This window comes from Astyanax mexicanus, chromosome 16 (assembly GCF_023375975.1).
Source record: "Astyanax mexicanus isolate ESR-SI-001 chromosome 16, AstMex3_surface, whole genome shotgun sequence".
Taxonomy (NCBI): Eukaryota; Metazoa; Chordata; class Actinopteri; order Characiformes; family Acestrorhamphidae; genus Astyanax; species Astyanax mexicanus.
In genome coordinates this window covers 41,889,062-41,912,851 of record NC_064423.1, presented here as the reverse complement: position 1 = coordinate 41,912,851, position 23,790 = coordinate 41,889,062, and the positions used below count along the sequence as shown (strand labels likewise).

The following is a 23,790-nucleotide window of genomic DNA, read 5'->3' as shown; positions in this document are numbered from 1 at the left end:
ATAAAACCAGCCTCGTTTCTCCTGTTTACTCATTTCAGCTGGTTTTTATTCCGGCTTCTCATCTTTCAATAAAACCCCTATCCAGATAAATCTCTCCATCCAGAGAGTGCATCTGATTGGTGATTGGATGTAGAGAAGTATAAACATATACCATTCCCACTCCCTATTGGTTTATACTGAGATCCATCACACCTGCACAGGTCCTAGTAGCCTAGTATGAAGATGATCTTTGCAGAGACTCAAGAGAACTCCAGCTCTCCAAACGTCCAACTAAAACTTATATTTAAACAATATATTTAATATATTTACATTCTACTAAATAAAATACATTCATGTACAATGAGCATATATGCAGCTGAAACACTAGTGAAGAGTATAGTGCAAAATCCCAAATTATATTATCAACATTAACATTTTAATATTTTAACATTATATTCATTATGACTCTTAGTAAAATGTGTTTTGGAAAGGGGGGGGGGGGCTGTGTAGTGCACTATAGGACTCTGTGGGCGTGGCCTAAGACTTTGTTATTAATGGCTTTATTTGGCTTTATTTTTTCTCCTTACATTACTTTTATACTTTAAGTAGTTTTGATTCCAGTACTTTTTAAAAACACTTTTACTTAAAGAGTAAAAAGCTTGAGTTGATTCTTCTTCAACTTCTGCAGAAGTATTTTATAAAACCACTAGTATCTAAACTTCTACCCACTGTAGAGTAATGAGTGGAGATACTTTAGATACTTTTCACACCTTTGTTAATAATCGATAATCGATCCTGTGCAGAAGCTTTTTGTTTTACTTTCGATATTACTGTCCTGTCTGAGCCTGTAGGACTGAGATGCTCGGGTTCAATAGGGGATTTCTGCACACAGCCAGCAGCCAATCAGATTACACATAAACACATGATGTCATGCAAGGCTGCATTTTCCACTTCATAGCTCGCGCTGGTAGAGAGGAGAGAGTGTCGGTATGGGTGTGTATGAGCATGCAAGAGTTCTGTATGAGTGTGTGTAAGAGTGTAAGAGTATCTATGAGAGTGTAAGAGTGTTATAAGTGTATGTAAGAGTGTGTAAGAGTGTGTTTAAGAGTGTATGAGTGTGTATGAGTGTAAGAGTGTATAAGTGTATATGAGTGTGTGTAAGTGTGTAAGAGTGTGTATATGAGTGTAAATGTGAATAATCGGACGGAGTTCAGATGATGACCCAGGCTCCGGTTCTGAAGCGGTACCGGGAGGAGGAGCTGGTGGCGGTGGGTCTGGTGAGAACCAGCGGCGGCGCCTGTCTGCGCGGAGCTCTGCGGGGAACAGCGCGCCGTGTGGCGGTCAAACTGCTCAGCCGCTCCGCCGCTCAGAGGTGAGTCCCGGTGCTCTGAATATCAAATCGCGCTTTTTACAATAAATCATGTAGTGAATTAAAAGTTATCCCTCCTGTTGTGTTACGGGTCAAATTGACCCGTTTAATAGTTTGAAGATAAAAAAAGTAAAAATAATTACAAGTATTTTTTCAGTATAAAAACCTCTGCTTGCCTTAATTAGTGTAATCAACATATAACCCCCTGCAATAAACAAAAACTAAAAAAACAAAAATCAATGTTATGTTTTAATGTTATGTAAAACTATTCTGTCTAATATGTTGGTCTTTCAAAAATAGTAAAGTAGTGAAACATTAAAAAAAGTTTGAACATGTCTATTTATTTATTATTATGGTTTTTAAACAAGTGATTATCCTTATTGAATCATTACCTGTTAGAGGTAAGGAACACCATTGCACTAAATATGGATAGAATAATTAGTAATGTAGTTAGTTATAAAATATTGAAATATATATAAAATATTATAAAGTATTGAATATTTGAATAATTTTTATTTTGGATAATTAAACATTCACCGGGAACACCATTGCTCTTCCTGACAAATGAACATAACAGGAGGGTTAACTGAACTTATCCTGTGCAACAGAGGAAACTATTGCTTTTCCTTTTTACTGTGGCGGTCCTGATGAGTGCCAGTTTCATCATCTTACAGCTTGTTCCGGCTACTGCGCCTCCGCAGATCTCCATATCAAAGGGAAAGCAGCAGGCTGATTGGCTCTTTTTGTTGATGGGTGGGGCGATATCCATAAACAGACTCTGGGTTTAGCGTTACGAGAACTTTTAGTCATATTTTAGCCAGTCATATTTTAGCTAGTGGCTAATTGTGGTCTCATTAACGACATGGTTGGACAAACCCCTCATTTTATAAACTAATGAATAATGTTTTTAAAAATGTTTTTGTGTGTATGTGTGTGTGTAGCAGTGCCCAGCTTGCACAGGTGGAGAAGGCACTGGCGCTGGGTCAGGTGTGTTCTGAGCGGGTTCTGGTTCCGCTGGGTTTGTACCGGGCCGGAGGTCTACTGGGATTAGTGTGGGACTGGATGGCTGAGGGATCTCTGCATTCGTTACTGTATGAGGTGAGATCACATTACTATGAAATGACCGGACGATATGCCTAACATTTATATCACATTATACAACAGTTAGTTCCGACCTCACAATCTGATTGGTTGAGAAGTGTTCTAGCCATGCTGATATATGTGATAACATGACGGCCTTCTCACACTAAACCTGTATCACTCCACCGACGCGTTGCCGAGTAACGGCGTATTTATACACACAGGACACCCGCAGCAGCGTTAGCTTAGCACAGGCTAGCGCTCAGCTGCTGCATGCTCGCCGGCAGCCTGCAGCGCTGGTTGTCTTTTGTGGAAAAAAGGGAAAGAAAATCGATCGGCTAATGCCGTCTGACAGCCAGAACGCTAACCAGCCAGGCTAGGCTAAGCTAAGCTAATGTTGAGCTAAACCAAGCTATGCTAACCTAACCACAGTCCAGCCGGCTATTTAAAACCAACACCCCCCAGCAAAAACAAGCAGAAATGCTCAAAAAATGTGCAGCGTTCACCTGAAGACCACGGAGCAGGAGAGGAGAGTATTAGCGTTATTTCACGCTCCTAACGTTACCATCTTCACTTATTCCCAATTCTGATATCAAGCTAACTTTCGTGGTGTTAGTCTGTATGAACCATACACCGTTTTGTAGTTAAGTTTCAGTTCTGTTACAGTTGTGGTGGAACTACTTTTTGGAGGAAGGCACAGTCCATATTTAAGCATATTCATTCTTAATTTCTTAAAGTTCTTAGATTTATTTTCTTTATTCATTTTGTAAAAAAACTCGCCTTCGGCTCGTGCCTAAGACCGAATCACAGCCATGATGTTATTCGTGATAACACACTCCCTCTCATGTTCTATTGCTTAAATATATTTCCATATATTCAGTTTATGTGATATAATTCTGATATAGATATAAAACAGTATAAAACCCCCACATGTGCTGTATATCATCATAATTATACACCAACACTGTCAGCCTACAGTATCTATAGTGTTCTGCCCTTTGTGCTCAGCTTGAATGCAGTGAACTAAATAACTGGATCCCTGTAATGATCATCAGTCACTAAAAGATGCTGTAATACAGTATATCTTGTACAACACTAAACCAATTTATCATAGTTTATTGTAGATTTATTCACCTAAATACTGTATTACACACAATACATTTTTACATTAATAGCTGAAATATATTGCTCTGTAATAATAAAAGGTAATACTTTACAATAAGGGTACATTAATCAACAGTTTATTACAGCATTACAAAATGTGAAACTACTGTCTTAAAATCATCATTATTTAATAACAGGGCTTACAAAAATGATTAAGCATTAATATTTACTAATGTTTAATCATTTAATCAGCTAATGTCCATTAATAATTAGTTAAGATGTTACTTAACCAGTTATCAGTATTTAAGTACAAGTCTTCAGGACAGTTATTTGTGACCCTTATTGTGCAGTGTTACCTAATAAGTTATCTAATCTTTAACACTAGACCTAAAAGAATGTTGTGGTTCTCAACCCATTTCCTATAAAGCATTTTGCATTTCCTTATGAACAAATCCAGCATAGGTGGCATGAGCTGCATGTTGCCATTATATTAGGTACACCGGTTAAGCCAGTGAAACTTGTTGTACAGCTTCAAAGACCTACTTTAAAAACCACCCACAATGTTTTTGACCCATCTATTTTTTCAGATCATCAAACTAATTTAAATATGACTCAAAGACAACACAAGTAAACACAAAATGCAGTTTTTAAATGAAGGTTTTTATTATTAAGGGAGAAAAAACGTGTTTTGGGTCATTGTCCTGCTACAAAACCCAAGTTTGTTTCAACTTAAGGTCAAAAAACAGATGGCCAGACATTCTCCTTCAGGACTTTTTGGTTGACTTCATGGTTCCATTCATCACAGCAAGTCTTCCAGGCCCTGATGCAGCAAAACAGCCCCAGATCATCACACTACCACCACCATGTTTTACAGTATGCATGATGTTATTCTTATTCTGGAATGCTGTGTTATTTTATTTGAGGATACTTGAGGATCATCAAGATGTTTTGTGGTAAAAAATCAGCAGTGATTTTAGTCTAGGAACTCTGCCATGCAGGACGTTTTCACCCTGTCTCTTTATTCTTATTATTGAATCATTAACACTGATCTTAACTGAGGCTTTAGTGAGATCCTGCAGTTCTTTAAATGTTGTTCTGGGTTCTTTTTATGGATCTCCTGGATGAGTTCTTCATGCCCTTTTGGAGTAATTTTGGTCGGCCGGTCACTCCTGGGAAGGTTCACCAGTGTTCCATGTTTTTTTTCTCCATTAGTGAATCACTGTGGTCTCAAAGCTTTAGAAATGACTTTATAACCTTTTTCAGACTGATAGATGATCAATAACTTTCTTTCCCATTTGTTTCTGAAGTTTTTAGATTTTGAGTATCTTTTGGTCAACTTTTCTTTATCAGGAAGGTTCTATTTACACACCCAGACCTGATTACTGCCACACCTGTTTTCTTGTTCGAGAACAGGTGTGGCAGTAATCAGGTCTGGGTTTGGTTAAGGAAATTTAACTCAGGTGTCATAAAAACTGCATTTTGTCTTTACAATTATTTTGTCTTTATAATTTATACTAGTAATAAAGTATCATCATATATTTAACAGCAGTGTAAGCAAACCCTACATTGTTTGATTTGTACTCTTTATTTACTCAGAAAATGTCAAATGAATTTATTTTAAACAATTGCAGTCCATTAAGAAGGAAAGGTCCACAAGAAAATACATTTTAATACATTTTTCAAATATATACACAAATACATTTTGCGTAGACTATGCCAAAAATATTTACTCCCCAAAACCAATCATAGAATTCTGACTGCAGTACTTCACCAAACTGTAAAGTTTGGTAGAGGGGGGATCATTATGATGATGGTGTGGGGTTGTTGTTCAGGAGTTAGGCTCCGCCCCTTAGTTCCAGACAATGTCATTCTTCTAACTTTGTTTGAACAGAACATCAGTGTCTGACATCACAAATAAAAACTCCCATAAACTCACTCCTAAACCTTGTGAAAAGCCTACTCAGAAGACCTTAAGCTGTTATAGCTGTAAAGGATCTACATCAAATTATGAGGTTTGGTGATGATGGAAATGGGTCTGTGGTTCTGAGGTTTAATGATTCTGTTCTGGTTCCTCAGACTCAGCTCTATCCGGATCTGCCCTCAGGGCTCCGGCTGCAGCTCCTGCTGGACGTGGCTGAGGGACTGAAGCTCCTGCATGACGTTCCTGTGGTTCATGGAGCTCTGAAGACCACCAACGTTCTACTGGACCAGCAGTACCGCGCCAAGGTACTACAGTTCACAGTGGTGGTGAAACCTTATATGATACCTTATTATCACAATACGTTATTATCATGATACAACATTATCATGATAACTTATTGTCACAATATTATCACGATACAATATTATCATGATACAATATTATCACAATACAATTTTTATTACTATACAATATTATTACGATACAACATTATCACGATACGATATTATCACAATACAATTTTATTACGATACAATATTATTACTATCAAATATTATAACGATACGTCATTATCATGATACTTTATCACGATACATTATTATTACGATACAATATTATCACGATACGAAATTATCATGATACCTTATTAGTATGATATCTTATTATCACAATACAATATTAACACGATACAATATTATCACGATATGACATTACCATGATACGATATTATCTTGATACAATATTTTCACGATACAATATTATTATGATACGATATTATCACAATATGACATTATCACAATACAATATTATCTCAATAATGTGATATCTGGTTTTTGCAGTTGTGTGACTGGGGGCAGCAGGGGGTCCTGGATTTACGGGCGTCTGTATCCGGTGCCGGGGGTCCGTGTTTCAGAGATTTGGCCTATATGTCTCCTGAAGTTCTAGAAGGAGGAGTTCCATCAGTAAAGTCAGATATATACAGGTCAGTTTACACTCAGAATGTATTTATCAAATATTTCTCTGCAGTGGATGGAAACGACCAAAGAACATATCTAATATAATATTTCTGTAATCTATAATTCTATATCTATTTATTTTACATATTCTTAATATTTTTGTCATATGTTAAAGTAATGTATATATTTTTTAATAAATATGCATTTATTGGTCAGTTTCATATATATTCATATATATGCCAAATCTGCATTAAATATGTTTGGGGAACAGCTAACGTGCATTATAAATTACATTTCCAATACATTTTAAACATTTTTAATTTTAGAAATATACTTAAAAAATATTTTTTTCTCTCACTTCTAGTTTTGGGGTTCTGATCTGGGAGGTAATGAACCGACGACGACCATGCGAATGTACGTGATGTCATCACCCCACCCTCTCTCTCTCTCTCTCTCTCTCTCTCTTTCTCTCTCTCGCTCTCTCTTTCTTAACTTCTTCTCTCTCTCTCTCTCTTTCTCTCTTACATTCCTCTCTCTCTCTCACTCTCTCACTCTCTCACTCTCTCTCTCACTCTCTCTCTCTCTCTCTCTCTCTCTTTCTCTCTTACATTCCTCTCTCTCTCTCACTCTCTCTCTCTTTGTGGGATTGTGTTTTAGGTTCTGCTGTTTCTGTTCTGTTTTCAGTTTAATCCTGTTGTTCAGTTTATGATGTAATACTGAAACTACTGTACATCATCACTGTCATGCAGAAACCTTGTATCTCCAAAGGGCAGCTGTACAGGAAAAAGAAAACAAAACTTGTAGTTTCAATCAATAAAAAAGTATCAGATTAAATACAGCAATATTATTTGTTGTTGTGGGACATTGGAGTGATAAACATATACAATTCAGAGTTTATTGCCATATATTTATATATTTTTTTATTTAACAAAAGTTTAATATTTAATATATTTGTATATTTCAGGTTTGGATCATCTGCAGACCCTGCTACTGTTTACTGCAGAACCCAAACTTTTACCCCCAGATACCCCCCAGTGCCCCGCCCTCACCCAGCTCATCATCAGCTGCTGCTCCAACCAACCCAGCCAGCGCCCCCTGGCTGAAGGTACGAATCTCATCTAATCTCATTTAATTTAATCTCATCTAGCCTCATCCAATCTCATCCAGTCTCATCTAATCTCATTTATTTTAATCTTATCCATTGCCATTTTATCTCATAAAATCTCATTCAGTCTCATCTACTTTTATCCAATCTCATCTAATCTCATATCACCTAATTCAATCTAATCTCATCTAATAGCATCCAATCCCATCCAATCTCATCTAATCTCACTTAATCCCATCCAGTCTCCTTTAATCTCATCCATTCTCATCTAATCTCAACCATTCTCATCTAATCTCATTCAATTTTATCTAATCTCATTCAGTCTCATCTAATCTCACTTAATTTTATTTAGTCTAATCAAATCTAATCTCATCTCAAATAATCTCATCCAGTCTCAAATAATCTCATCCAGTCTCATATAATCTCATCTAATCTCATCCAATCTCTTCTAATCTCATCCATTGTCATCTAATCTAAACTCCTCCAAATGTATTTAATCTAATCTAATCTCATATAATCTCATCCAATATCATCTAACCTAATTCAGCCTCATCTAATCTTATCCAATCCCATCCAATCTCCTTCAGCCTCATCTAATCTTATCTAATCTCATTCATTCTCATCTAATCTCAATCTCATCTAATCATTTTTTTTCTCATCCAGGCTCAAATAATCTCATCCAGTCTCATTTAATCTCAACTAATCCCATTCAATTTAATCTAATCTCATCTAATCCTATCTAATTTCATCCATTGTCATCTAATCTCATCCAATATCATCTAATCGCATTGCGTGTCATCTAATCTAAACTCCTCCAAATGTATTTAATCTAATCTAATCTCATATAATCTCATCCAATATCATCTAAACCTAATTCAGCCGCATCTAATCTTATCCAATCTCCTTCAGCCTCATCTAATTTTATCTAATCCTATCTAATCTCATTCATTCTCATCTCATCTAATACATTTTTTCCTCATCCATTCTCATTTTTTCTTATTCAGACTCATCTAATCTAAAATCTAATCTAAATATAAATTTACCTAATCTTAAATAATCTAATATAATCTAATCTATTTGAATCCAATCTAATCTAATCTCATTCATCTAATCTAATCTAATGTAATCTGTGTACAGAGTGTGTGGAGGAGCTCAGGAAGGCCGTGGCCTCGTTCAGCTCGGAGGTTTCTGCTGATGCTGCTCTCAGACTGAGATCATGCAGGGTAATAATCAATCACATCAGTCTTCTCTTCACCTACAGCCATAATTGTATTATTATTTTTATTTATTTAACATCTATTTAACCCGGAGAGCTCTGCAGATTATAATCTGGTGCACTGTTTCCAGTTACAGTAGATAGATAGATAGATAGATAGATAGATAGATAGATAGATAGATAGATAGATAGATAGATAGATAGACAGATAGATAGACAGATAGATAGACAGATAGATAGACAGATAGACAGATAGACAGATAGATAGATAGATAGACAGATAGATAGATAGATAGATAGATAGATAGATAGATAGATAGATAGATAGATAGACAGATAGATAGATAGATAGATAGATAGATAGATAGATAGATAGATAGATAGATAGATAGATAGATAGATAGATAGATAGACAGATAGATAGATAGACAGATAGATAGACAGATAGATAGATAGACAGATAGATAGATAGACAGACAGATAGATAGACAGACAGATAGATAGATAGATAGATAGATAGATAGATAGATAGATAGATAGATAGATAGACAGATAGATAGATAGACAGATAGATAGATAGATAGATAGATAGATAGATAGATAGATAGATAGATAGACAGATAGATAGATAGATAGACAGATAGATAGACAGATAGACAGATAGATAGACAGATAGACAGATAGATAGATAGATAGATAGACAGATAGATAGACAGATAGATAGATAGATAGATAGATAGACAGATAGATAGATAGATAGATAGATAGATAGACAGATAGATAGACAGATAGACAGATAGATAGATAGATAGACAGATAGATAGATAGATAGACAGATAGACAGATAGATAGATAGATAGATAGATAGATAGATAGATAGATAGATAGATAGATAGATAGATAGATAGATAGATAGACAGACAGACAGACAGACAGATAGATACACCTGATCTGAGTGTGTTTCTCTCATTCCTCCAGGAGAGAGCGCTGCTGAACTGTAAACACTCCGCAGGGTGGGAGCTGCCCATAGAGCTCAACAACCTGGAGGTGAGTTTTCTGTTTCCCAGCGTTACTGAACATTACAGCACCAGACACACTTTCTCATTCAGTGTTTCTCTTTATTTCTTTATTTAATACATTTTCTACAGTGTAGATTAATATTAAAGATATACAGCTCTGATTTGTCTATTTATAGGTTTATATTTGAGTAAAATGAACATTGTTGTTTTATTCTATAAACTACAGACAACATTTCTCCCAAATTCCAAATAAAAATATTCTCATTTAGAGCATTTATTTACAGAAAATGAGAAATGACTGAAATAACAAAAAAGATACAGAGCTTTCAGACCTCAAATAATGCAAAGAAAACAAGTTCATATTCATAAAGTTTTAAGAGTTCAGAAATAATCAATATTTGGTGGAATAACCCTGGTTGGTTTTTAATCACAGTTTTTTTCATGCATCTTGGCATCATGTTCTCCTCCACCAGTCTTACACACTGCTTTTGGATAACTTTATGCTGCTTTACTCCTGGTGTAAAAATTCAAGCAGTTCAGTAATAATTTAGAAATAATACGAAATAAAATAGTAAAAAAAAAAAATTAAATCAACATTTAATAAAAATATATATAAACCAGAAAACTCTAAATTATCATAAAAACCTAATTTGACACATAAAAAGTTAAAAATGTATAAAATATAAAAAAGTATAAAGTAAAATGTTAAAAATGATAAGAAGTTATTAAATAAATAATAGAACTAAGAACAAGAATGAAAGTATAAAACATTAAAGTAAAATATAAAAATATATAAAAAAAAGGAATAAATAAACAAAAATAAATTAAATAAATTAATAAACTAATAAAAAAAGTTATTTAAAACATTCACAGGCTTTCTGATGGTGATTATCAAAATATTTGATCTTTTTCTCTCTGATCTGTGTTTTATTCAAATGATTTAAACAAATTAAACCAAATTACTTGTGAATTTAAATATTTGCAAATGTTTCCAGGGCTCCAGCGGCAGCGCGTGTCCGAAGATCCTGACCTCTAAAACGATGCCGCTGAACGTGATCTGCTTAAATAACACTGATCCACAGAGCTCCAGATCAGAGGGGACGAGTCCCAGAGCCAGTCCAGCTTTACCCACTGCAGCCAGGGCCTCCCCTCCATCAGCTTCACCTCCATCAGCCTCCCCTCCATCAGCTTCACCTCCATCACCCTCCCCTCCATCAGCTTCACCTCCATCACCCTCCCCTCCATCAGCTTCACCTCCATCAGCTTGCCCCCGGACACCCTGTCCTCCGACGGCGTGCTGCAGGGGTGAGTGCTCAGTCCCTGTGATGCTAAATACAGTTATATTTTTACAAAACATTGATGATATGTATTAGGGGTGGGCAATATTATATCGCATACAATATATCGTGACACAGAAATATTGTGATATTAAAAATCCATATCGTGATAATAGAGCTGTTCTGTCTTAAAAGTAGTCTATTATTTACTGTGAAGCTTTAGGTGTATTTATTGTATAACTGTTTTAGTTTGCAGTTTATATGCATGCACTAAATATTCTGCAATATCTTTTGCTGCATTATATTATTTTATGCTATATTATTTATTTTGCCACATTATGATTATACTGTTATACTCTTACACTATATTCCTGAAATTAATTAATTATTTTAGTTTTCCTATATCGCCAAGTATATCGTTATCGCAAAAATACCCTGAAATATCGTGATATTATTTTAGAGCCATATCGCCCACCCCTAATATGTATCACAATACAAGGTTCACGATTCAATATAACACATTATATCGCAATCTATTTCAATACTGTAAGCAAGGCGAACTATTGCCATCGTTTATTGCAAATTGTTCATGTAATAGTATTAAAACACATGATCATATCCATAAAATCTGAGGTTTTATATGAGGTTTGTGGGGTTCAGAGTGGTTTACTGCACTAAGTTGCTCCTCCATCAGCAGCCGAAGTCTGAGAGAGAGAGAGAGAGAGTATAGTAGGTCATGCTGCTTCTCCTTTAGCATCAGCAGCCAGAGTCTGATTCAGTCCTTAACACTGGGCAGGGTCATTGGCCTGGGATAAATAGGATAAAATTAGAAATAAATGAAAAAATAATAAAAAATATTATCTCATATTCAGTCAGAACAATTGGATCTATAGTGGGCAAGATTTTAACACAGTAATAAATAAAGCACAGAAATAGACACAGTATTTGCAAAGCTGGATAAAAATAGAACTTGATATGATAAGTTTCTTTGATTTTACCAAATTGAAAGATGGATGATCACAAGCCATCAAAACCAAACTGAACTGCTTTTCTGTAAATAAATGCTCTAAATGAGAATATTTTTATTTGGAATTTGGGAGAAATGTTGTCTGTAGTTTATAGAATAAAACAACAATGTTCATTTTACTCAAACATAAACCTATAAATAGCAAAATCAGAGAAACTGATTCAGAAACTGAAGTGCTCTCTTCATTTTCACCAGTGCTGTATAAAAAGTGCAATATCTCAATATTTTTTTGCATCCTTTGTGTTCACTTTCATTTGAGGATTATTATTTTTGTTTGTGTTTTTTTTATCTTTTTAGAAAGCCCCAGTTGGTCCAGGAGACCCCCCAGCATCTCCTGCCACAGCCCGGGTCTCAGACAGTGTGCTGCAGTCTGTGGAGTAAATCAGACCAGAACCTCGAACCCAACACCTCCAAACACACCATGTGGTTCTCCAACAACAGCGATCCAAAACCCCTGCTATAGAAACCAGGGTAATTACAACTGCTAAATAAGCTTTGCTCAAATACACTGCATGGCTTTATTATTACAGTACCTTCGCTCCGAATGAAAAGATGAACAGGATGTAAGATAGCAATGAGCAAAGGGTTCCCTGGTCCCTAAAACATCTCAAACTTCTTTCATCCATAGTGTAATATCATAGTGTATCTTTTATTCAGTGCTAATTCAGTTTAAGGCCTTTATTTGTGTGCTGTAACTCGTCTGCTGAGTAAAGCTAAAGTAAATTTACTCTTAACAAACATGGCAACCCGTTCCCGTGTGATCCGTGCTCTCGCTGCTGCACAGTAAGCACTTCTGCAAGGCTGTTCTCCAGCTTCCTGAACCACACGGCCGCCGAGGCCTTATCTGTATCCAGTGCGTTTCCTCCCCCGAGGCGTCGTGTTTTTCTCAGGATAAGTCTTAGTTTCAGCTTTTTAACAGAGGGCAGTGTGTACAGTACAGTATAGCTGAGTGCAGGAGGGAGTATTTTACTGTTTATCTGTACTGATTTTGTAATTTATGTGGTTTTATTAATCACATCTCTGACCCTTAGCTTTGTCGGTTAGCTGGAGAAAGTGTGTGTGTGTGTGTGTGTGTGGGAATTAGTGATGATGAAGGTGAAGGAATGAGGTTGGAGTGGAGGAGTCACATTCCTGCTGCTCAATACAGTTGTTCTGTTCTGGGCTGTTTTAGTTTAGTTCAGGGTTCGAGGTCACATGGTGTCTTTGTATTTTGGGTCATTTTATGTGATTAGTTATTTTATTATTTTAAATATAAATCGAAATTGTTATGTTCAGTTAGAGAGAGAGAGAGAGCTCAGTCAGAAACTTCACTTCAACTACACACTTATACAATTATTTTTACTATGGGTGAATGAGCCCTTCTGAAGTCTCCATTGCCCTACCAGCCACTGTGCAATGTAGTCAAGAAAACGAGCCAAAGAGTCTTTAAGCAGCGAGAGTGTACAATTGTAGTGCAGAAAACGAGCCAAAGACTCTAACAGTGACGAGAGTGTACAGTTGTAGTGCAGAAAACGAGCCAAAGACTCTAACAGTGGCGAGAGTGTACAGTTGTAGTGCAGAAAACGAGCCAAAGACTCTAACAGTGACGAGAGTGTACAGTTGTAGCACAGAAAACGAGCCAAAGACTCTAACAGTGGCGAGAGTGTACAGTTGTAGTGCAGAAAACGAGCCAAAGAGTCTTTAAGCAGCGAGAGTGTACAATTGTAGTGCAGAAAACGAGCCAAAGACTCTAACAGTGACGAGAGTGTACAGTTGTAGCGCAGAAAACGAGCTAAAGAGTCTAAAAGCGACAAGAGTGTACAGTTGTAGCGCAGGGTCAGTAACAAAATGGCAGAAATAGTAAACAACATACTTTGGAGAGGGCTGGCAAAAAGGGGTCATATATGGGAGATCCAAAACAAGGGAAGGGCTAAGCAAAAAGAGTAGTCAAAAATACAAAACAAACAACAAACAAAAGAACAACAAACAAAAGAAATGTGAGGTAGAAAAGATAGAAACTAGATTCAATACCAGGCAACGAGGAACAGAAACAGGGGGTGTTTAAACTAGCAGGAGTAGGTGTGGGTAATCAGAAGCTTGGCGAGTTAGAATACTGTAGCGTCACATGATCAGCAGTGTCCTGAAGGTCCAGTGTGAGTACCGGGGTGCCCAAACTTTTCATACTACTGTATGTCAATAGTGTTTTTAGTTATTGTGTATGTTGTTTAAGGTAATTGTATATTTTATTTTACTTATTCTACTCGATGTTCACTCACCTGTACACATTTATTTTGTGATGTTAATTTTGATTTGATTTGATCTGAAGGTCTTCTATCCTGCATGTATTAAAACTATTTTAATAGTTGTAAAACATCAGCAATAGTAAACAACATACCAGGAAGAGAGCAGGCAAAAGGGTTTATACACGGGAGAGAAGGAAAAAGCTAAAAAAAAGGAAAAAATACAAAAAACGAGTCGGTAACGAAAGAGCAGTAAACAAAATAAATGCAAGGTAGAAAAGCTAGAAACTGGATTCAATACTAGAGCGAGGAACAGAAACACGGGGTATTTATGCAAACAGGAACAGGTGTGGGTACTCAGAAACTTGGTGAGTTAGATCAGTAACATCCGAAAGGTCTGGTTTAAGTACACGTTGGGAGTTGGCGTATTTAGTGTGAGCAGTTTATGGCAGGCAGACTGACAATATAATAAACTTGACTTTTTAATACACTTGATTTTGGCTTCCTTTTCTAACCAATTTTTTCTCATTTTAATAAATCTAACCCCGCCCTCTCTCTCTTTGCCATCTCCTCCAGGATGCCAGCGCTCGTCTGCGGGGTGGAGTTGCTGCCGGCTCCTGCAGGAGAGGCGGGAGGTCATCGTCCATCGCATGACCGAGGGGCGACTCAACAACCTGCTGGACGTCCTGCGGTCCCGACAGGCCGTAACACGCGAGAGTTACGAACTCATCACCGCCGCTCTCACGCTGACCGCTCGCACCCGCTGCCTGCTGGACGTCTGCGCCTGCCTGGGCGAGAACGTCTCCATCCTGGTGGCCAGCACCCTGGGCCTGGTGTCGGCGGGGGCTGCCCGCGGCCACGCCCGGCCCCGGACCCCGTCTACAGGACAGGCCGGCTGAGCGCTGTTAGGCCACGCCTCTCCTGAAACAGGAATTCCTTTCATTCCTTTGATTCCTTTGATGTGGTTCAGGTTCAGAGACAGTATTCTGGAAGGTGAGACATCTTCACCATCTTTACCCTCTTCCAGCCTGATCAAACGATTTGATCTGATTTGATCAGATTACATCAGAGCAGCACACAAAACCTAAAAGACAACTGTAAACGGTGCTCAATCACAGAAAACAGCAACAGATCTGTTAGAAACACAGGTGTTAAATGTGTTAAAGGGTTAATAGAGGTGTTAAAGAGGTTAATACTGAGTCAGAGCTGACTCCGCCCCCTCATCCACCCAGGTGTGTTAAAGGGAAAGGTGCATTCAGAGAATCAAACTGATAAAAACTCTGTAGAAAAAAGGGAACTCTGTTGAAGAGGGAAATTCCTTTTTAAGTCCATTAATCAGACATTAGAACAGTCCTATAGTTTAGCATTATTTATTTTATCTTCATCTTATCAGTGGCTTTATTACTGCAGTTCTTCACCTGTCTCAGTCCTTAATCATGTTAATCTGAGCTAAAGGCTAAAGCTGCTGTTTCCATGTGGGTCAGCCAGACGTCTTCCTGTAGCAGTTTTTTTTCTCCAGTTTCCAAGAGTCTGAGTTTGAAGGTGTAGGAAATCCCGTTCTTGACGCTCTCTGACTTCATCTGTAATTTCTCTAAAGAAAAGACTTGATAGTTAGAGACTTTAATAGTTTTTATTACCGTTATTATACATGCTTACTATTCACACATAAAAAAAAAACTCAAAATCTGAATAATACATGTATTATTTGGCACCTTTAATCAAAAACAGGGAATAAAATATTTTTCTGGTTCATGTCCTATTTTTAAGATCATTTTAAGTATTTAAGTAACAGCTAAAGCTGCTGTTTCCATGTGGGTCAGCCAGACGTCTTCCTGTAGCAGATTATTTTCTCCAGTTTCCAAGAGTCTTTATTTGAAGGTGTAGGAAACAGTACTCACCGCTCTCTGACTTCATCTGTAATTTCTCTAAAGCACATGTGTCAAACACAAGGCCCGCGGGCCAAATGTGGCCCGCCACGTCCTTTTATGTGGCCCGCGAGAGCTTGTAAGATCTTAAGTGTCTATAATAAATAGGTCAGAAGCGTTCTTTGACCAAAAACTACATTTCCCACAATGCTTGTCGATTGTATTACCCGCGAAGTTACGGCTTACTGCCACTACACGGCAGTGTAGTCATTGATGTGGAAACCCTGCCGGAGGGAAGGTGTAACTTCACGGGTGGAATTGAGACATATAAATGTTTATCCCATAATGTCCAGAAAAAGAGAAGTTGATGCAGACGGACGGCTGTGCTTCAAGGCGAAAGACCGGTATGCCTTTTGTGTTACGAAAAGTGTTACTGACCAAAATAAACACTTTTTAGAAGAGATATAAGTTCTGTGTAAATATTTATAAGACAATAGCTGACAAAATCAGTTTTAATGACGTTAATAAACATCACTGTGACAGCGCTAGTCGCAGTTTCACCACAGCAAAGTACGAGCACGTGAATCACTTATCTAACCAGCCTATACTGATTTCTGCCCTCAATAACCCTTTCAATAACCTCCAATAGACTTTAATAGTCTTCAGTAGCCTTCAACAGTCTAACCTTGCAGCCGTGGTGTTGTGGTGATCAAAGTTAATATAACTTGTATTTTATGTCATTTCTATTCACTTGTATAGTTTGGTTCTTGATTTATGGAGTTTTTGGATTTCATAACATGACAAATTAAAAGGATTTATGTTAATAGAGCAACAAGCAAACATTTTTTCCATGCAACTGTAATATTTGATTGAATGAATAGTATATTGAGAGTTATTACATTAAGGAGAAAATACATTCATATTATATTACATCTGGTTACATTTTCTTATATTTATGTTACATCTGGCCCTCAGAGGACAGCCAATATGCTAATGTGGCCCTCGGCCAAAATAAGTTTGACACCCCTGCACTAAAGAAAAGAAAGAACTTCTACTTTTAATAGTTTTAACAGAGTTCTCTGTGTTTCTGTGTCTTTTTCTAGTTATTATGATGATGAAAGTGTGAATGTGCTATAAGTGTGTAAGTGTGTAAATGCTGCTGCAATAGAGAGTAACAGCAGTAAGTCTGTAACTTATGTTTTATCTCAGTAATCAGAAATCTGAGCAATGAGATAAAATTCCTCTCTCTTTATTGGAATTTCCTAATCTGATTTTAGCTCTTATCTGATGTAAGAAATCAGAATATGCTGTTTACATTTGAATAATCAGATAACTGCAGTAATACGATTAAGAAAAATGTTTGTAATAATGGTTTTCAGACATTCATTTCATATTTTAGTTTTTTCCATAATAACAAGACATCCAGTTATGATTATTTTTAAAGTTTATTTTTATTATGTATGTTAATGTGTGTTTATTATATAGACTTTTTGAACGTGTGGTTTGAAAGGTGGTGAGTTAGTTGTGCATGTTGTACAGGAAACAGAATCCTCTCTGTAATCAGAGCAGATGAGTCTCTGCTCAGATGTAGATCAGATGGTGGGTATCTTGTAACAAGAGCTTTTATTATGTAATGTATTGTGTAATATTATTATGGTGGAATGTTTTTTGTACCAACCGGATTTGAATTTGAATTGTATAAATCTGAATTATTTTACATCTCTGGCAATAATAATAGATTTGTTATTATTGGTTTGTATGCTTTATCTAAGTATCCAGATGTCGTATTTCTGAGATTTTAATCTGAATTATGAACTGAATTATTTGAATATGTTCTGCAGCATGTCTTAAACACACATACACACTGTGCAATACACGATCTGTTAGATCCAGATCAGATCTAAATTTATATGAAGAATTCAAATCCAAATCATGTTGGTACTGAAATCATTCCATAGAGTGTATATATATATATATATATAGCTCTGGAAAAAATAATAAGAGAGCACTTAAAATGATGAGTTTCTTTGATTTTATCAAATTGAAAACCTCTGGAATATAATCAAGAGGAAGATGGATGATCACAAACCATCAAACCACCAAACTGAACTGCTTGAATTTTTGCACCAGGAGTAAAGCAGCATAAAGTTATCCAAAAGCAGTGTGTAAGACTGGTGGAGGAGAACATGATGCAAAGATGCATGAAAATAAAATGTGATTAAAAACCAACCAGGATTATTCCACCAAATATTGATTATTTCTGAACTCTTAAAACTTTATGAATATGAACTTGTTTTCTTTGCATTATTTGAGGTCTGAAAGTTCTGCATCTTTTTTTGTTATTTCAGTCATTTCTCATTTTCTGTAAATAAATGCTCTAAATGAGAATATTTTTATTTGGAATTTGGGAGAAATGTTGTCTGTAGTTTATAGAATAAAACAACAATGTTCATTTTACTCAAACATAAACCTATAAATAGATAAATCAGAGAAACTGATTCAGAAACTGTGAAACTGTGTCAGAAGTGATCTCTTATATATATATGGTATGTTAATGTGCTGGATAATGAACGGTGTGTATTAATCAGTATTGGGTGTGATTAAGTGATGAATACAGTGTATTATTGATCTGTGATTGGATTATATACTCTATGGGTTTTGTTTTTGTGCTTTTGAAGAAGAAAGTAATAAAGTGGGTCAGAACCGTCAGAGTTTAATGTGTGTGTAAATGTGTGTGTGTGTGTGTGTGTTAGTGTGAGTTTAAATGTGTGTGTGTGGTACTGCAGCTCCTCACAGTGATGCTCTAATTGCGGGTGGTTCTCTTTACTCTGAATTGTTTCGTAGTAAAGTGTGGACGCTCTGCTGCGGGGGGATTTAAGGTGGACGTGTTAAAATTGCCACTCCGGCTGTAATATTTAACAAGCTGTTCTGGTGTTTAAGTTCTCGCCTTAAATCTGAGCATGTGATCTTTGGTCAAATTAAAGGATTTATAATGAAAAATCTGGATTTAAAAAAAAAATACATAAAAGAATTCAGTTTTTTTCATATTAGACTTAAGATATATAATACCTTAAGCAAAGTGTTATATTGCTATTGTTTAAACCAAAACCTTGTAATATATAATATATTCACAAGTCATAAATCACTAACTAACTCCTTATTTCTGTGTTTCATTATTTAACTAATTAATTATAGTTATGTAGTTGTTGTACCTTGTCAATGCATGATACCACACTATGTGTGTGCATATATATGTATATAAAATAGAACTGATTGTAAAAGAATATATATATTAATGTTGATATTCTACAAATATGTGAGCAACTCTTAATTACGATTTTAAGTTCTGACACAAGTTTTTTGCAGTTTTATGTATTTGTTAACAAACAGCCCAATTTTAAAGTGATGCACAAACAATTATTTACATTTAATTTCAAAATGTTTTCGTTATTTATTTATTTGTTTATTAATATAAGGATTTATAAGGAAAAATACGAATCAGAAAAATCAGAAATAAACAAAGAATTTGCATATTAGATTTAAGATATAAGATTCTGTAAGCAATTAAATCAATACCTTGTCATATAGAATATAAAAACACACTATCATATTTATAAAAAAGTAATACTTTGCAAAAGTATTCCTACCCCTTGAACTTGTTCACATTTTGTCTCCTTACAACCACAAATTTAACTGTATTTTAGTTTGATTGTTAGTGATAAACCAACACAAAGTAGCACACAATTGTGAAGTGGAACCAAAAGAAAGGTTTTTTTTATTAAACAAAAATCTGAAAAGTGTGACGTGCAGCAGTTTTCCTGTCTCTTCACAGAAGATCAGTGGGATTTATTATTATTTATTATTATGTAAACAGCAATATATATTTTTTAGATGAGAGAACATCTCAAAATATTTACTAAGTATCTCAAACTAATGATTTAGTATCTAAAAAAGAATAATTTAGTATCTCAAAGTAGTGAGATAGCATCTCAAAATAATGACTTATCTCAAAATAATGACCCAGTTTATTAAAATAATGAAGTACCATCTCAAAATATTTACTTAGTATGTCAAAATAGTGTGATAGCTTCTCAAAATAACTACTTATCTCAAAATAATTACTTAGTATATCAAATTAATGATTTAGTATCTAAAAACATAATTACTTAGTATCCTAAAGTAGTGGGATAACATCTTAAAAAATGACTTAGTATATCAAAATAATTAGGTAGCATTTCAGAATATTTACTTAGTATCTCAAACTAATGATTTAATATCTAAAAAATAATTATTTAGTATCTCGAAGAAATTAGATAACATCTCAAAATAATGACTTTGTATATCAAACTAATGAGGTACCATCTCAAAATAATGACTTAGTATCTCAAAGTAGTGAGATAGAATCTGAAAATAATGTTTTATATTTGTTTTTTTCTTCAATAGTATTTTATTTTGTCCCAGAATAAAGATCATATAAACTACATTTTGACGTAGTCCGCCGGACTGGATTGTGATTGGTGGATGGGTCTGTTAAAGAGACACCCACGTGAGAACAATAGTGCCGGCGTCACGTGACTGAGTGGCAGCAGTGCCGGGTGGAGGGCTGCAGGGCTCAGTGTGAGAGATGCTGCCGGGGCTGTAGGTGGACCTGCTCGGCTCTGGTTTCTGGTTCTGGTTCTGGAGGACAGAGCAGGAAGAAGGAGAGGTAAGAATATAATTCGGATTATGATCCGGATCGGTTTGAGAAGAGGAGACTGTTTTTTCTTTGGAGTTTTTTTAGTGTAACTGGGTTTATTTGGCTGGAGCTGATCCGGTTCTGTGTGATAGTAAGGTAAAGGCGTTTGTGCCGGTTTGTTTGAGGACAGTCCGCTTTTGGATCCGGATTAAAAGGTGAATGCTCCGGTTTAGTGGAACGCTGCTGCTCGCTGCTGCTGTGCTGCTCGCTGATAAACAGGATGTGGGAAATTACAGCTTTAAATAATACAGAGAGTCTCAGATACAGCAGAAACACTGCATTCAGATCAGCTGTTATACTGCGCAGCCTGTTTAACACATACATAGAATAAATAATAAAAGTCATAATTCACTAACTAACTTATTATTTCTGTGTTTAATTAATTAACTAATTAATTATAATTATTGATTTGTGCTACCTTGTCAATGCATGCTACTACAGTAGGTATATATATATATATGAATATGTTGGTATTCTACAAATATGTGAGCAATTCTCAATTATGTATTTAAATTCTGACACAACAGCTTTTACTTTTTTGCTCTTTTATTTTTATGCAAACAAACAGCACAATTTAAATTGAAGCACAAACTATATTTGCTTTGCATTTAAGTTCAAAATGTTTTATCTTATTTATTTATGTATTTATTTATGAAGAATAGTGAGCAGCCCTCTTCCAACTCACATGCAGCTTTTATTATATTAAACACAGTGTAATCATAAAATAAACTCCTTTATATATCAGGTGTAAAGTGTGAAATATGAGAAGAAAAAAAAGTTATTTATCTACTGAGATTTTAAGAATCTCAGTAAGTAATTCAATAAATCAAATTAATTCCATTCCATTAAATGAATGCATAATAACAGGAAGCACTCTCAACAGAACTACAGATTAGATTAAATTATTTTATTATTATCTCATATGACAAGATGCATATGCTGCGTAATACCCATACGAAATAAAATATATATGTAAAAATGCATTTATGAATATAAATACAAATTTGAAGTGTAAAAAAAATAGTCTATACATATAACATGCATACAAAGTATGATGGGATTTTATGTAAATATAACTAACTGTACTGTATATGTTATAGCTTATATGTAAGTAATACTGTATATAACTTTTTCTTCATTAGTTGTTTGTGACTGATTGAGTTTAAGCATAAGAATATAAAGGTTTGGAGCAGTTTTGTTAAAATTACATTTTTATATCAAGAATTTAGTGAAAATAAATTTCTTACTCCATATGTTCCATATCACTGTCCATAGTGGAGAAATATCAAATTATATGTATTTATAAAAGACATGGTGAATAAATATATAAAATAAATATTAAATATCACAATTAAAGAACATTTTGATAGAATATAAAACTATATCAGGTAATTAAGGTGGTGATAGATATAATAAATACATTTACATTTATATTTTTGTGTTAAACTCAAGCAAATAATGAGAGACAATACCCTAGGTACTAGAAACTGGATGAAAAACAACTTAAAAAATTAAATAAACATAAAACAATGAATGTGGACCAGCGCATGCGTGGTAGCGCTAAGCAGCACATATGGATAGGTAGCACAATTCGACACAACACCAGAGCAGCGTTACTCTGCTTCTGCTGAGGGTTTTTTATTCCCTCAGATCCAGAACTCCGCAAATTTAGAAATGCTGTTTTATTCAGTTTAATCTTTAAGTAAATGTGTCTGACATCTTTAGCTAATATGATAATGTAGTTAATTGTGTTTGTTGTGTATTGCCGCTTCCACAACAAAGAGGGTTGCCAGATACTTGAGTAAGTACACTTAGGTTGCCAGATTGTGTAAAAAAAAAAAAAAGACGTGATAAACGAATGTTTTTTCCCTGCAGATTATGAAGGAACACATTTGAAATCACGTAGTAACGTAAAAGTAACTTAAAAACTTAAAAAACAACAAAATACTCTGTTAAGTATTTAGGAGCTCTTATCTGGGGAGCTGTTAACTTGTGGTTTCTGAGGCTGGAAACTCTTCCTTTCCTGCCAGTTTCATCATCATAACTTCTTAAAGTAATTTTTATTCTTTAATTAGTTGAGTAGTTGTTGTTTCTCATAATCTGGATTCGAACATTACTCAAATATTCACTATTCACTGTATACCTGTAACTCTACCTCTTCACTACTTTACTTTAACTGATGCTCTCAAACACTTTAATAAGAGACAAGAAATTCAAGTAATTAACTCTTGATGAGTTCAGCACAGCTGTTAACTGAAATCCTGAATTCCAGGTGACTCTACCTCATGAAATCTGACTGAGTAAATAATTCCATATGTTTTTCTTCGTAGTTTGGATTAGTTTAATATTAATCTACAATACAGAACATTTTAAAATAATGGAGAAAAAAACACTGAAGGTGTGTGTTTAAGGTATGTCCATTTTTTGGGGGGATTGGTAACATTACTTTATATTTAGTTGTAGTTTTGGGTTTAGGTATATTTACTTCTTTATTATGTCAGATGATAATTATATATTATCGACTTAAATTGTACAGTAACTATATGGACATAACCTCAGTGATTTTTTTTACTGATCTGATTATAGCCTATTATGTTTACTTCGCACAAAGAGCTGTTTAATGTTAAAGAGCAGACATGTCAGCTTCGTATTAGTAGGTTCTACTTGTTTTTTATTTATGTAGGACATATTCAACAACCATTTCTTAATTAAAGTCTGAATAATTGCTAAAATTGCTAATAATTAAGTTGAAAATAAGCCATTCCACCTTAAATAGCCCTGCTGTTAGGGTGTACTCTTTACTTTAGCTGTGCCAGTTGTGCAGCATTGCTACCTTATTAGCTCTATTAGCAATGTTGCTAGCATCGCTACTGCCCTGTTAGCATTGCTATTACAGCGTTAGCATCACTATCACAATG

General features: G+C 35.2%; 2 protein-coding genes across 4 annotated transcripts in view; both read left to right on the top strand.

Moving 5' to 3' along the window:
* Positions 1-915: 915 nt before the first annotated feature.
* On the top strand, positions 916-18,119 carry si:dkey-181f22.4 (receptor-interacting serine/threonine-protein kinase 2). Of its 2 annotated transcripts, none has more exons than XM_049465391.1 (11): positions 916-1,351; positions 2,293-2,446; positions 5,609-5,758; positions 6,293-6,435; positions 6,774-6,823; positions 7,374-7,514; positions 8,652-8,737; positions 9,709-9,777; positions 10,745-11,054; positions 12,351-12,524; positions 14,849-18,119. In XM_049465391.1, the coding sequence occupies exons 1-11, from the start codon at positions 1,194-1,196 to the stop codon at positions 15,169-15,171; spliced, it is 1,758 nt and encodes a 585-aa protein (XP_049321348.1). In that variant the 5' UTR covers positions 916-1,193; the 3' UTR covers positions 15,172-18,119. The 2 variants fall into 2 exon arrangements, with proteins under 2 accessions (XP_049321348.1, XP_049321347.1); XM_049465390.1 differs by having other exon boundaries at positions 2,290-2,446.
* A 2,592-nt stretch (positions 18,120-20,711) lies between these two features.
* slc7a6 (solute carrier family 7 member 6) overlaps positions 20,712-23,790 on the top strand; it is a 33,641-nt gene continuing 30,562 nt past the window's right edge. Inside the window, exon 1 of one of the 2 annotated variants that reach the window (XM_022667398.2) lies at positions 20,712-20,842. The gene's annotated coding sequence lies outside the window, so the exon portion shown is untranslated. Of the gene's footprint in view, positions 20,843-22,494; positions 22,674-23,790 lie in introns of those variants that run through there. The other variant, XM_049465397.1, reaches the window with a different exon arrangement.